This window comes from Setaria italica, chromosome V, assembly GCF_000263155.2.
Source record: "Setaria italica strain Yugu1 chromosome V, Setaria_italica_v2.0, whole genome shotgun sequence".
NCBI lineage: Eukaryota > Viridiplantae > Streptophyta > Magnoliopsida > Poales > Poaceae > Setaria > Setaria italica.
The window spans coordinates 3,988,164-4,003,996 of NC_028454.1; the positions used below are offsets into that span (position 1 = coordinate 3,988,164).

Here is a 15,833-nt window from a genome sequence, read left to right on the forward strand (position 1 = left end):
CCGGCTTTCGGGTGGTTCAACCAGCTGGACCCTCGGATCAACCGCCGGGCGTTCTCGGAGGAGGAGGAGGAGCGCCTCCTGGCGGCGCACCGCGCCTACGGCAACAAGTGGGCGCTCATCGCCCGCCTCTTCCCAGGGCGCACCGACAACGCCGTCAAGAACCACTGGCACGTCCTCATGGCGCGCAAGCAGCGAGAGCAGTCCGGCGCGCTCCGCCGCCGCAAGACCTCCTCGTCGTCCTCGTCCTCGCCGGGGCCCGCGCCGCCGCAGCACTACGCGCCCGTCGTCGTCCTCCACCACCACCACTACTCCGGCTCCCCTCCGCTGCCGTTCCACGCCGCCGCCACCGCCACCGCCGCCGGCGCGCACGGCGTCCCCACGGAGGCGGCGGCGGCGGACACCCGCGCGTACAGCGGCGGCGAGTCCGACGAGTCCGCGTCCACCTGCACCACCGACCTCTCCCTCGGCTCCGCCCCCTGCTTCTACCAGAGCGCGTACAATCCCGGTAAGTGTCCTCGACGTCGTCGCTGCATGGTCTGCTCTGATGGTGCGTTCCCACGTCGTGCCCAAGCTGACGTGCCGTTTTGTGCGTGTGCTTTGTCTCGCAGGCTACGACGCGGCCCCGCGCGCCGCCGCGTTCGCGCCGAGCGCGCGGTCCGCCTTCTCCGCGCCGTCGGCGGCGCGCCACCGGGAGGCGCGCTCCGACGACAAGGTCGCGCTGACCTTCTTCGACTTCCTCGGCGTGGGCGCGACATGATCGGTGGCCCATCCGGCGGCGGTTGTACGTACCGGAGGCGGTCAAAGACGAGAGCCCCGGTGACGACGAGGATGAACCCGAACGTGCTTAGCTTAGCTTAGGTTAAGAAGTTAATCACCAAGAACAAGGCTGGGAGAGGAGAGGAGACGAACGGTGGCCGATTCGTGTTGGTGTGGGGCAGCGTGGCATTGCTGATTCTGACTCACACCTCAGTTTTGCCGCTGCTGATGACTCTGCTTGGGAGACGAGACGAGTTGCAACCAACAAGCAGGTGAGATGAGATCGACGAGATTGTTCAATGTTGATGCCCTGGTTGTGAATGGGTGGATGCAAAAGAAACCGCTTGTAACGCAAACCGCGCAAGGCAAAGGCAGATCAGATACTCTCTGCTGCTGCCTCCTCTTTTTACCGTCTCCCTCTCTCTTCTTTCCATGCTCTGTTCTGTTATTTCATTTTCTTTTTCTCCCCCTTCTCTTCCCTTTGTACGAAGAAGAAGATGAACAACAAGAACCGATTCCCAACCATGTTGCAATCTTGTTGTTGCAGTGCTTCAGCACCAATCTCTATGGCTCGTGTGATCGATCCCTGCATAGCATTGCATTGCATGATGTCCTCCTCCATGTCTCTGTCCATATTGTCACTGTGCTTTCAGGCCGGCGGCAGGTGAACGCCGAGCACAAACAAAGGCTCACTCAGTTTACTAAGCCGCGCCGCGCCGCGCCGCGCAACAAGGAAACGGCGGATGGCGCTGCCTTCTTGTTGCGCCGATCAACAAGAACAACCCCCTCTGACACCAACGTTCTCATCTGGTAGCATAGCAGGTGCTTAATTTCCAAAGGCAGCACAGGCAGGTCATTTTCACCCCCACCGGCTTCTCCTGAAACTTCCCTCGGCTCCTCTCTCTCTCTCTCTCTCTCCCCCATCCCCATCTGCCCTGGTTTCGTGGGTTTCCGTTGCTGGACTGTAGCAGCGGATTTCCTGCACGCCAACGAAACTGCTGTTGCAACGCCCGTTGCTGTCCTTCGCCTCCCTCCCGGTCACTCGCCTTGCGCAAGCAGTTGATGAAACGGAACTACTGCAGCAGCGGCTTCCTTGCTCACCGGCCACTGCAAAGAAAACAAAAAATCTGCGGCAGATTCATGAGCGAGTAAACCGTCAGTGATCGTTTCACTGAATACAGTTACTGTCGGTGCGACGCGAGTACGAAAGCTACACTGATTAGTTTGAAATTCGATCAGCAGGGGCGCAATGAAACCAAACCGTGGATGTAACAGATTCGGTGTGTATTTGCAGTTCTGGTGAGGTTTTGACTGGGAGTTGTTGGGGGCCTCGACTGACGTCTGTATGTGTTCAGCTAAACGCAAATCTGAACTAAGTGCCTGATGAACCAAGTGGTCATGTTCAACTAACCACCGTGTCTGCCCGTCTGGGCGAGGACTGCGTCAGGGTCCATGGTTGAAGGGCGGATCAGGCTTAGCATCACAACGTGATGTTTGTGTGGATCAACAACTAAATTTAATCCCCCCCTCCGAGAAAAAAAAACATATCTTTAACTCGTTTAGTTTGATCCATGTTCTTCTAGTGAAGTCTGTCTACGACATCTACTCTATCTGTAACAGGTAAGGTAACTGCTCTGGCTGAAAAGAAAGATCGATGAACCGGTCCTCATTCAACAACTATGTGAAAGGCTGAAAGCTAGACGGTGGCAAGCTGCAAGAATGAATATACAGCATCAGCAATTCAGCATCACTGTTCCGGCATATGCGTGATCGATAAAGCTACACCTAATTCTGCTAACTGATCAAGTGCCTCACTACCAGAGTGCGAAAAGTGTCAACCTGAAGAAAATTATAAGTATGCCTAGAGAAAAATTACTTGACGTTTAAGAGGAATATATGCCATGGGACAGATGCTAGGCCTTTTGATGATAAGATAGAGTAGGCATCATGTTGGGGGTCTGGAACTGGAGTAGAGACCCTACTTATGATGATTGAAATAGAGTGCTACTAGCTCTGGCTCCTCAGTTTACTTTCAGTCTATTTGTTATGGTTGAGTTGGGTTGGGTTCAAGGAGCTGGATTTTCATTTTGGAGCTAGAAAAGGTAATAATTGATGGGGGTAGCATCATTTTTCCAAGATTAGAAAGTCAATTATTGGTTACCGAAGTTAATTTTTTAGATAATAATCTTATAACCACATGTTGTAGACGTCAATTCTACAAAATAATATAAAAAACTACACGGATAACACACCGAACCCGTGTTAGGTGGGAATCAAACACTATGAAATTGAAAATCGAGGTGTCGCGCCGATTGGGCTATCCATCGATTGGAAACAGCAGGTTAATTCCATAATGTGCAAGAACATTGAAATATGACCAATGGAAACAGCAGGTTAATTCCATAATGTGCAAGAACATTGAAATATGACCAAGTGCCCTAGAAATAGGTCAGCAACATAGCAACTGTGCATAAGCCGGCTAAAGAAACCCACAATCAATTCACAATGAAGCCTCAACAACAATTTCGATACCGTTAATAGGAAGCCACATGGCAGTTTGACATGTAAGTATTTGTCAATGAAGAGGTCAAGATTGTTGATTTCGTTTCTCCCCCAGGCTGCTTCAACTAACGACTATGAACTGAGATAGATGCTCTCGCCACACGTGGAATATCTCCTTACCTAATCCGATCTTATACTTTGTTCCTTGCTAGAAGAAAAGGCCAGAACAGGTTAAAAGAATGTTACATCATTGTCAGGAAAAAAATTGGAGCCATGCTGCGTCCGTGGATCTTCTTGTGAACTGATGATGGCCTGAATTTAAAATTCTTTTGTATGCACGCATGAACTCGGAGTCTTGACATCATGCTGTTTATCTATAGTACTAGAATATTGTAGCACATATGACAAAACTAGTGTAACAAAATTTGCTCCACTTGGCTAACTTGACTTCGATTTTTGGTGCTCGGGAAAGCATATACCCTGCATGTATGGAACAAACAGGCCTTGCTCCGGCAAATTTTGGGAATCTATCTCAAAATTAATCTGAATAAAACGATGCGGATATGGATTCGAAAATCTCATACGGGAATTAATGTATGGCTTCTTCAAACCATTCAAACTTTACTAGCTTATAAGAAATATAATCGTCCTCACATGAATGTCTCTGATTAATTTGAGATTTTTTTTTGTCAGAGCAAATACAGTTAGCGTGTGAGGAGTTTCCAGGAAAGCGATGGTTTGAGGTGCTTGTCGACTAGCTCAACTTAACCGTTCTTGTTAATCCAGCTTTGTTAGTTTAAGTTCAAAAGCTGAGAGAGGAGAATCTTGCATTTTACATTTCGATCGAGGTGGTTGAGAGAATGGTCACATGGAACGCATGTAGCCAGTGCTGTGTATTCCTTGTTGCTATACGGCGCCGGTCGGCAGCTACAATAAGCAATGTTATGCTGAACATCTGAAATAATATTCTGTTCAAAGTACTAACTACAAATATTCTCCCTTCAGGGTACAAATAAAGAATGCAATGCATAGTTTTTATAATAAGTTCCTATGTTTTAAGTATATTCTTAGGACTTCTATCAACTAATCATCATTCATTCGTCAATCAATTTCATAGCAGTTATATTGAACATGTATGTTTGATTCATTCATCGTCCATGTATGCATCCGGTCATGAATAACGAGAATCCGGCGCATTTCGGCAGTTGAAAAAAAGCTGAGGAATGGAAGGACATGGTTGGATTTTAGAATGTTGCGTGGTCTAATCCCCACGTACCCAAGGAGTTAGTTAGTGGTTGGAAACTCTACATCAAAGAGAATGACCTAGTAAGGTTTGAACGGTTTAGAGAAGGCAATATGAATGTGTTGTTTTCGGAATGGATCAACTTTTAATTTCTTGATTCCAATTGTTTTCTCGACGAAATATGGACTTGACTCACTCGGTTGTTCAAGAACGGCATTTAATTTGATCGTCTTAATCTACCCCGTACTGGTTTTTATTCAAATTGTTCTTAACATATATAAATTGTTCTTGGCCCACTTTGGCTTATGTCAAGATGACGGCCGTGCTGTGCTACACATGCTGCACTCATGGCCTTCAAGAGCACTATATATAGGAAGAAAAAAACTGCATGCGAGAATATATGTCGAATTTTGCAGACATACTGTATTTTTCTTTTCAGAAACAAAATAGAATATCCATCTGTGTGTGGGCATATGTGAGGCAAGATAGAGGGGAGCGTTTATTGCAGTTGCAGTTGCACGGCTGTTTCGGACGATGGAGACGTGCATCCATCCTGGCATCAAAGCAAATCTCTCATCATGTCGTGCAACAGGCAAGCAGCGAGGGCGATTTCTCCTCCGAGGAAGCAAAGATGTGTGAGCAACCGATTCCTTTTTGGAGTGAGTGAGGTAGCCAGCTAGCCGTAGGCCTGGCCGGTTGTGTTGTGGTGTGGCCGTGTGGGGGCCTTAGCAAGCTAGCTGCATGCAACCCAACAAGAAACAGTGAGATGTGCATCCGTGTGCACGCCCCTGGCATCGGATTCTCTGCAATCTTGTCAAGGGGCGTGTAGCCTAGTGGAACATTTCTGGGAAACAGAAAGCGGGGGTGGCGTGGGCTAAAATTGAAGAGGGATCGGAGCATCTTTTGTTTGTTAGGGAAAAAGAAAGAGTTGCTAGGGAGAAAATCGGTAGAAGATTAAACTATATATAGGTGGTGGCAAATTTTGAGTATTTAATTACATGGTCTATATGAACTGCGTGTAATTTGTGGTTTGCCATGCTGTTTAATGACAAGTTCAGATTAGGATCTTGCCTGCCTCCGTAAAAAATGAACCGTGTGTACATCGTTTCCTCCAAAATTGTTGTGAAATTTATGGTTACAGAATACAGCTACACTTTTGATGAACCAAACTTGAAATAACCTTGCGAAACACGATGGTGTTTTGATGGTCCTCTCTTTTGTTTAAGGTCTTTATCAAAACCCCAAATCAATTAGAGGGCATTATTATTATCTAGGTTACTATGGAGTCCTGAAGCTTTTCTCCTCTACCACCAGCAGCAGGAAACTGAAGGGGTCCATTTGATGTGACAAGGAAAAGACATGGTTTTCCCTGCTTAACGCCATGAGACGCATCACCCTAGCTGAATAGCCACTAGTGGCAACAGCGGGATCGAGCAGGTAGCTTGCAGTCTAGCATCGCCGCTCAACAACTTACGGCTACAACTTAGCTAAGGGCACCCGCAACGGTTACAGAGAGTAATTCTCTGTAACTCGGTACACGTCACCTATAGAGAGTACAGAGAGCAGTAAAGATGAGGCACCCAAGGATTAGCTTTCATATCTACTTTTCCAAAATTTTGTGGACCTCACGATTCAAGGTTTTTTTAATCACATCTCTCCACTCTATGTTTGTGGCTGCACGGACGACCGCCTCCATCAACCGTAGCTCCCGGCCGGTGAGGCCTGGACGCTGGCCAGCCGCAGCCTTGCAACCACACACCAGATCCATACCACCCCCTCCGTGCTGGCCCCTCTGCCAGCGCCCAGGCCCCCCCGCCTTCTCGCCGGCTCGCTTCCCCGCAGCGGCGGTCGTGGCTGCGGCCGCGTCGGGACTCGCGACGATGGCCTGGAGCCCCACCTCCGCACGCACTGGGGCTTGTTTGCGATGCCGTCCGCGCGCCCACGGCTCGTCGGAGTAGCTGCCGGTGGCGTAGCCCGCGAGGCTCGGCGGCGCGGCAGCTGACGGCGGGGCATGTGGGTCTCGTGGTGCTTGGCCTGGTGACGTGGCGAGGATGCCGAGCTTGATGATGTTGCAGCCGACCTGCGCGCCACGGCGTCCGAGCGCCCACGGCTCCATCGAGCCACGACCACCAGCGGAGCCCGCGAGGCTCCACGGGTCACCGCCGCCCGCCCGCCCTGGCTCCGGCGGAGTCCGCTCGCAGCAAGCTCACCCCGCCCTTTCGCTGCGTCCGCTGCCTGCAACCCCGTCTGACCACACCGGCGGCCCTTCCCATCCTTCCGGCCGCGTCCGCACCCTACCCGCCGGCTGCTGCTTGCGACGTCACCTACGCCGGTGTCCCCTCCCGCGCCCGTGCCCATGCCCTGCCCGTGCCCACGGCGCCGCGGCCGAGATGCCTCTCGCCAGATCCCGTGGTGGCCGTGCCCCTCCCTGGTCCCTACGGCGAGCCAAGCGAGCTGCGCTCGCCGGCTGCTCTGCCGCGGAGCTCTCCGACCGCGAGGCAGAGGATGCGAAGAAAGAAGAAAGGATAAGCACGTGGTGGGGCCCGCTTAGCACGGGGGCGCGTCTAACGGCTCTTGCCACATCTAGGGACACTTTCTTCTCTCCTCGTTTCTCTTTCCTACGTGGAGGCTTGCCGAGCGCCTATCGACACCCACTCCGGGTGCCCTAACAGCCTGGTTATTCGATTATTCCGACACTGTTGCTGCAGGTAGCTTCACATCGACATACAGCGACACACACACAAGCACGACTGCACGAGAGTTCACCTCACTTCCACCATCTGGCAGTACATTACATACGCCATGGAATTGAACAGTGTATCTGCTCGGCTATAGTAGCTATAAGTCTAAGTCTGAACTTTGAACTGAAAGTGTTCGTCTGGCAAAAGCCCAGAAGATGCAGTTGTGCAGCGGAGGCATTACTCTACTCCAGTTGAATGGATATGTGGCAGTATGGCAGCGAGAGGGGAGAGGACACGGTCAAACACGCACGCACGCGCACGGCGGACGGACGAGCCAGCCAGGTGACCATCAAGACCTGCTTGCTATGCATGCTCTGCCTCTGGCTCCTGCGCACGCCTCCGTGCGTTGGCATTGACCACGCATTATTCACACGCCAGAGAGGAGCCAGCTAGATAGCTGGCGCTACATTTCGTGCTGACATGTTAAAATTAGCGTGCTCCTCTCCTCTGTCGAAATTCCACCCGCTAGCATAAATATAACTGGGACCGTCGGGCTAGTGCCCGCCGGCACAGATGGCTCTGTGCTGGCAAGTGATCTAAGCGCCCGCTAGCACAGATGGGATGCATGTATGCTGGCGGGTGCGTTTGGTAGCCCCTCAGCACAAATTCTGCCCAGATAAAGCCGCGAACAGTTTCTTGCCCAGCCAACCTTCCATTTGGAACTTGTCCGAGAGGAGCTCGGGAAAAACTTCAAAAATACCGAATCTAAGGGGGAAGGTTTGGCTCTTATTTTCTTTGGAAGAGGTGGCTATAAAAGGTAAGTTTGTGCCATTCCAACCTTCCTTTTCAACTTCTATCCATCATTTCTAGCTTCATTAAGTTGTTATCTAGATCTAGAGGGAAGAGAGAGAAATAACTAGAGATGGATTATTTTTTAAATAAAATTCTATGGTCATAACCATTACAATGCTATGTTTGACATTTTAATGTAATATAGAATTGAGTTTGATTATATTTTTCCTACTTATTAATTATTACATCCATAGTTTTAATTAATGAGTTTGATTGAATTTAATATATAATTGAGTTTGATTTTTTTCCTTCTACTTATTAATTATTACATCCATGGTTTAATTGAGTTTCATTAGGGTAATATAATTTTTTTTATTATATTTCTTCCTACTTATTAGTTACTACATCCATAATTTAATTGAGTTAGCTCATTAAATTAGTTAATATAATATAGAATTGTTGTCATAGGTTGTTAAAGATGGATTATAGAGCATGGATATATAGCATACGGAGATATTCGCATACATTCATGTCAAAGGTACCAAAGTTTATGGAGGCTGCGGAGAATCACACTCACATTTGCAAGACAAAGCTAATACGTTGTCTATGTTTTGACTGTAGCAACAATATTGTATGGGAGGATACTGATGTCATCAAGAGGCATTTGATAAAGCGAGGTTTTGTGGATGTATACACAATTTGGTCCTACCATGGTGAGGTAGGAGGTACTTTCAACAACACAGACATCAATACTGGCTCTGATGAAGTGGGTGGTGATGATGCAAACGAAAATGATCATGTTATGATGGATGATGATTACGACTATGGAGATCAAAATGGTGATCAAATAGATGCACGTGTGGAACCACAGGTGGATGAGGAACGTGATGTTGATATGGAGGACATGTTGCGCCACATTGAACCGGAAGTGTTGCTAGCGAGTGCTAAAGAGTTAGAGAATTTCGAGACACTTACGAAGGCAGCAAAGGATCGTTTGTATGAGGGATGTAGGAAGGAGTGGACAGTGTTGCGTTTCGTCCTTCATCTTGTGATCCTGAAGGCTAAATTCGGCTGGTTAGACAATAGTTTCAATGATCTGATTACTCTGCTGGGCAAGTTGCTCCCGAAACATAACTTTGTGCCAAAAAAATACATACGAAACAAAGAAGATTATCAATCCATTGAAGGTGCGTGTGCAAAGAATATACACGTGCAAGAACCACTGCATATTGTACCACGGTGAGTACGCAGCATTGGAAAAGTGTCCAAATTGCGATGCTAGCCGTTACAAAAGTATTGCCGATTTCTATGAGGATCGTGTCGGTTGCTCCATCGGGAATAAGAGGAAGAAGGGTGCAAAGAAAAGTGTTGGTGCTCAAATGGAGGACGAGTCCTATATAGGTACTAATATGACGACTTAGCGCAGAGTCCTTGCCTTGGTGATGTGGTAGGTAAACCATCTGAAGCGTTTGTTCTCAAACCCAACAACCGATGAAATGATGACTTGGCATGCTGATCGCCCAGTAAAGGCTGATGGAAAGTTTCGACATCCTTTCGATGCTCGCCAGTGGAGGACTTCGATGCCAATCATCCAGAGTTTGCAGATGAAAAAGGGAATGTACGGTTCACATTAAGTACAGATGGCACGAATCCGTTTGATGAAAGAAGCAGCACGCATAGCACATGGCTAGTGCTAATGACCATATATAACCTTCCCCCATGGCTATGTCACAAGAGAAAGTTTCTTTTGCTAACCATTCTCATACAAGGCCCGAAACAAACCTAGCATCGACATAGATATTTTCATTGAGCCATTGATGGAAGATATGCAGAAGCTTTGGGAAGATGGGGTTCGAATGTGGGATGAGTACAGACAGGAGCACTTCACACAAAGGGCTATTATCTTTGTTACCATCATTGATTATCCCACCTTATTTGCCTTGACAGGTCAGGCAAAATGTAAGACAAGATCCGTAGTTTGCTTGGATGGAATTTGATATGTATACCTTAAGTGATCTATGAAGAAAGTGTTCATGCGGCACATGCGCTTCTTATTGAAGACGCACAAATACCACAAGATGAAGGATTTTTTCGATGGAACCAATGAGAATGATTTTGCTCCAAAACCGGTTACGGGTAAAATAGTATTTGAAATGTGCGAGAAGGTCAAGTTTAAACTCGGTAAGAAGGCATTAGGTGGTGCTGATAATTCGAAAAGGGGAAGAAAGCACGCTGAAACTACAGATGTCGCAGACGTGCCGTTAAGAAGATGTCTATCTTCTTTAAGTATTTTCCATACTAGCGAGAGCTGGCGGTGCGCCATGCTATTGATGGGATGCATCTTCAGAAGAATGTGTTCGATAGCACCATCGGATTCTTGGATTTATCAGACAAGGCAAAGGACGGACTAAAATCACGTAAGGATCTAGTTGACCTTCAAATTAGGCCAGAGCTCCACCCACAAGAACTTTCTAATGGTAAGCAATACCTTCCCCTGACTAGCTACAACTTAACACCAGATGAGAGATTGGCTATGTGCAAGTGCTTGCGCGGAATGAAAGTGCCGACCGGATTCTCATCCAACATCCGGTCACTAGTCTCACAACATCAAGATGGTTATCACACAGTTGATGTCCCAATGGATTATGAGCATGGCAAACCATTCTTGTATCAGTAGGATCTGCTGAAGGGCCCATGGGAATTGAATAAGATCCATGGATCATGAATGTAATGAAGCAAGGTATTCGAGCAATCACCACGCATATCCCAACTAAGGTTTTTCTTGGCATTCTCCCGTACCAGATTGTGATCGATTTCGAGAATTTGCACAGACTTTACTGTCGACAACACCTCAACGTGAATCTCATTTCCGTATGGTGCTTGTAAGTCCACATGTACCGCATACATGAGTTTTAAATACATATGTATTTTATTTCAAGTACCTGAGCAACCTATTCTGCAGGATGCAATGGAGGGAGGAAGAATTGGCGCATGGCAGGTTCAAGGTAGCGTACCTTGACCAAGCACAAATAAGCGAGCCAGAGCATAATCTCAAAATGACAGAAACGATCAAAGCACAAATAGAAGCAGCAGAGACATAAGTGAAGAAAGATGCTATAAAAAAAGTCCACTGAGAAGAAATGCACAAAGTATTCGTATACATTTCAAAAGTAATGAAGAAAAAGACTGACAAGGATTATATCATGGCTCCTCACAGTTTCGAGTCAGCTAGTTTTAATTACTATATATATACTAGGTGCTATTTAATGCCATTTATAATATAAATTATTTTAATATAATGCACAGACCACTGGATTTGCATCATTACAAGCAGTGGTCATCGACTCAGCCAGTTATCATAGAGATATGTAAAGGATTTCATAGGCATTATACGAAAGCAAGACATTCCTTGGCAGTACATAAATGCATGTTGACATTCTATGCACCTAAGTTGTATTACTAACTCTTGTCTTTATATCCTCAAAGTGCGTACAAGCTTTACATACTAAAAGGCGGGGTCGACAATCCAAAAAGGATGAAAGCTATGAAAATAATATATCATAGATTCGTAAGAACATAAAAACTTGGTTTTTTTTATATAATGTAGACTTGTCATTAATAATAACTCATCATTTTTCTATTTGTTTGCGGTGCTACAAGCAACCTCCCGGTTCTGTGCTATGCGGATATTTTGTGTGCGAGTTCATCAGAAATAATGGGATGTACCGGACGAACCTGAAGACGTAAGTCTTTTATACACTGCCATGTGCTAACTTCATAATGGTAATACATCCTAATCTTGATTTACTGTATACCTGCAGGTGCCTACCATTGACAATAACTATAGCAAGATTGATTTGTACGGACATGGCGAGGTTCATCCTACGCGAGATTTGTCACGAGGATGGAGCATTCTTTGATAAAGATGGCATGTTGATGGCGGACGAGTACACAAATCTTTGTAGAAGGGCGTAGTAGTTTTAATATTAGCATGGCAAAGAACAACTCTATTCCAAATATTAGATTTTTAATAATGTGAATTATATATTATGTACGATGCAGTTTTAATGTGAATTATTTATTATTCAAGTTTGTTGTTATGTGGTTGGAGATACATATTTTAATTTTACAGCTAAAAACTGGCGAGAAATAAAAAATAATAAATAATTCACGGGAAATAGTATATTCAATAGAGAAATACATATTCCTGGCGGGCGGCATAAGCACCCACCAGCACAGAAACCATCTATGCTGGCAGGTGATGTAACTACACCACCAGCATAGAAAGCATCTGTGCTGGCAGGTGGCTAACATCGCCTGTCAGCAGAGAGCAGTATGTGCTGGCTTAAAGTTGCTGGTGGTTGCGATATCCACAGCACAAACCTATTCTGGGGGCATTTGGTTCTCTTTGCTTATTTTTAACACATTTCATATCGAATGTTTAGATACTAATTAGAAGTATTAAATGTAGACTATTTACAAAACTCATTACATAAGTGGAGGCTAAACGGCGAGACGAATCTATTAATCCTAATTAATCTATCATTAGCAAATGTTTACTGTAGCAACACATTGTCAAATCATGAACTAATTAGGCTTAATAGATTCATCTCGTCGTTTAGCCTTCACTTATATAATGAGTTTTGTAAATAGTCTACGTTTAATACTTCTAATTAGTATGTAAACATTCGATGTGACGGGTGCTAGAAATAAGCAAACGTAACCAAACCCTCTGGCCGCCCATTCTGGCTTTTAGCGCCGGCCGCTCAGGTAGTCAGGTGTGCCCGCATGCATGTACTCCGTACTCGTAACTCGTGTGCCGTGCGTGCGTGCGAGAGGCTACTGAGACGAGACCGGCTCATCAGCTGCGGCCCGTGTCCCGGCTGGCCGGTCTATATCCTCGGTCCGTACGAGGCGCGCCAGCCCGGCCGGCCATTGAACGTGACAGATGCATGGTAGCAGCTGCCTGCTGATAGGTACTGTATGTACCTGCTGCTGCGCGCCCACGTGCGTGCGCTCGAGTCAACACGAATGACACCCTTGATCGACTCTAGCTACTACAGTACGTAGTTCATCAGACGAAGTACGTGCTTGCGCCGCGCCCGGTCAATTCGACGTTGCAGCGTGCACGGCGGTACGGAGCACACTGCTCGATCCCTTTCGAGGAAGATTGATGGCACACACATGCGCAAGTGATGCATGCTACGTGACACATATTCATCTCTACGGGACACATGCGCAAGTGATCCCAAAATTTTGGACACCTGATTAGCGGTTACCTTTATTTCTGGAGGAGATAAGATCTCCTTCTAAAGATGGTCACGTTGACCAAAGGTTGACCCTTATACCTACCAAACTAGTCGGCTAAAGGCTCGGGGGCTGTGTGCCATGTGTCCATCGACAAAAAGTTTTTTCTCTGGGTTTTAAGGGGAAAATGATGCAAATTACAGATTGACCCTCAGCCTTATTCTTCGATTCAACCTAAGGTTCGGGGCTACTCCATATGGAGTGCGATTTTCGTCGCACTTCCTTATAAAATTCAAGATTGAAGGATATGAGACTGACTTAAATGAGGCTTGAGCACATTCTAGTTGCATGACAGTTTTTGGGTACCTTTGAAGATTCAACCAGATGAAGTACTCGAAGAGCACCAAAAGAAGTCGGTGAAGTCTGCAAAAGTACTCGGAACTGCTGCATTTGACTAAAAAGTACTCGGGAGCTTGTCGTACATACATCTATGGTCCACCAGAAGGTTTGGATAGTTATAAATATGGGGCTGGACACCGAGACACATCTGACATGGAGACCATGGCGCAGGACGGGGTAGTCTACATGGAAAGACAGGAACTAGTCGAGGATTAGAAAAGTACTCGTTGTAATAAGAGTAGAACTCCTCTAGTTGTATCCGACTAGTATTCTTGTAACCAACCGACCTGTAACCCTGCCCCCGGCAATATAAGGTGAGGCAGGGACCCCCTCCAAAGCAATTCAATCCAACCAACACACAGGACGTAGGGTATTATGCAATCTAGCGGCCCGAACCTGTCTAAATTGTGTGTCTGCGTTTACCTTCAACTTCCTGATCCGACGAGCCCCACTAACCAAAACACTACCTCGGGCACCCCCCTTGGTAGGTCGCTAGGTCTAAACACGACACCGACCACCGGATATCCTCCACTCCCAGCCGACGGCGCCACCGCCACCGAGCTAGCCGCCTCCCCGGCCATCCCTCGAGAGCTCGCAGGCACAAATCATCCCCTCCCCAACCCCAAACTCCAAAACCTTAACCCCAACCCCAAAACCTAACCCGAATTGGAGCTAGCCAGAGTTGGAGTTGTCGCCGGAGAGGAGGAGGTGGTTGCCGGAGGAGGAGGTCACGCGGTAGAGTTGTTTGTTACTCCCTTAATTCGATTTGTTACTTCCTTTCCTTTTTTGTCTGCCCAATATCTCCTCTGTTTTCAAATCGAGGGGTTCTTCCGATAGCACTAAATCGAGAGGCCTTTCTCTCTAGGATTTACGTTTCCTTTTTTGCCGGCCGGAAGCATATAGGGTTTAGGGTTTATACACACGCGCGCGCGAGCTTCCAGGCCCTCTAGCTACTTGCCTCCGATCGATTAATAATATTTACGAAATCTTTAATATCCATGTAGTGACAGCAGTACGATGATGATCATCAACTGCGGGAAACGGCCTAGCGCCAGGCCATGAATCCACACTCTGCCCCAGTACGGGGATCATGATGAAGATGGAAGGGGCACGTATGGATCGTTGTCCCAAAAGTTGCAACCAGTTTTGTGTGCGTGAGCGAGGCCACAACAAAATCGTTAGGTTAGGACACCCATCCAGCCAGCCAGCCGTTCCATGCATCACCAGTCACCACCTAGCTTCTCTCTCTCCCCCATGCCGTTGTCGCATGGCACGACGCGCTCATGTGGGCCCCAGCCACTACTATAGGTTGAGCTGAAACGGAAAGCCAATTTTCGAGGAGCAGATCAGCTGGCATGCATACATAACTTTTGTGCTCGACCTCGTCCTTGCACGCAACGAACGACGCATACATATATACGTCCATTCGTGTGTCCAGCTGTACGTACGTACGTACGTATAGGAGAGACCGAGTGCAGTACACATATATACGGAAAGAAGGTACGAGGGCTATCGTCTTCGGATTCGGTTCGTGACGTCCACGGCTAACAGAAAGCGATCGAGGCGATCTCTCTCGACTGGCGAATGAAAGGGACCGGGTCCATCCATCTCTGACAAGTGTGTACACATGCAAGACGCACGCATGTGTATGTGTACCTGTGCCGCTGTGCGTGTGAGGGGAGCAGCTAGCGGCAGAACGAAATGAAGGCTATCTGCTTGGGTCACTCGCACCAAGCAAGCTTCTCATCAGCCAACTGAAAGTGGTTGCCGCTCTGGTGGATCGTTTGGATGGACGGCAAAAGCGAGACCAAACTAAAACAGAGATGATGGCACCATGAGGACAGGAATATGAATGGGTCTCATCGTAACGGCCATCCATCCAACCGTCGTGAAAGGGTTCTTCTTGCTGCGCTCGTTGGGATATCCCCCTCGCTCGTACAAGCAAGGTGGTTTTTCATGGCTGTCGTCCATCCAATTTTAGTATATGTATGTCTCTCCTAACGTCCTGTTGTAGACGTCATACATAGCTAAGTATTGAATTGAAGAGGTTTTGTATTTTGTGGATGTAACGTTTGGGCCGCAATATGCACCAATTTGTTAAGTTATTATATTAAATTGAGCATTTTACAACCTGTTGGATCAATCTTCACCCAACCATCACGTTATTGTACTAGATTCAATATTTTACGAGTTGTTGAACCAATCTGCACACG

The 15,833-nt window shown here is 47.1% G+C and overlaps 1 protein-coding gene across 1 annotated transcript in view; it reads left to right on the forward strand.

Moving 5' to 3' along the window:
* The window catches only part of LOC101760726 (transcription factor CSA-like), a 1,956-nt gene extending 667 nt beyond the window's left edge, over nucleotides 1-1,289 (forward strand). Inside the window, exons 2-3 of the mRNA XM_022826570.1 lie at nucleotides 2-505; nucleotides 609-1,289. Coding sequence (XP_022682305.1) covers nucleotides 2-505; nucleotides 609-757 — 653 coding nt within the window. The 3' untranslated portion in view covers nucleotides 758-1,289. The remainder of the gene's footprint in view (nucleotide 1; nucleotides 506-608) is intronic.
* Nucleotides 1,290-15,833: the final 14,544 nt, after the last annotated feature.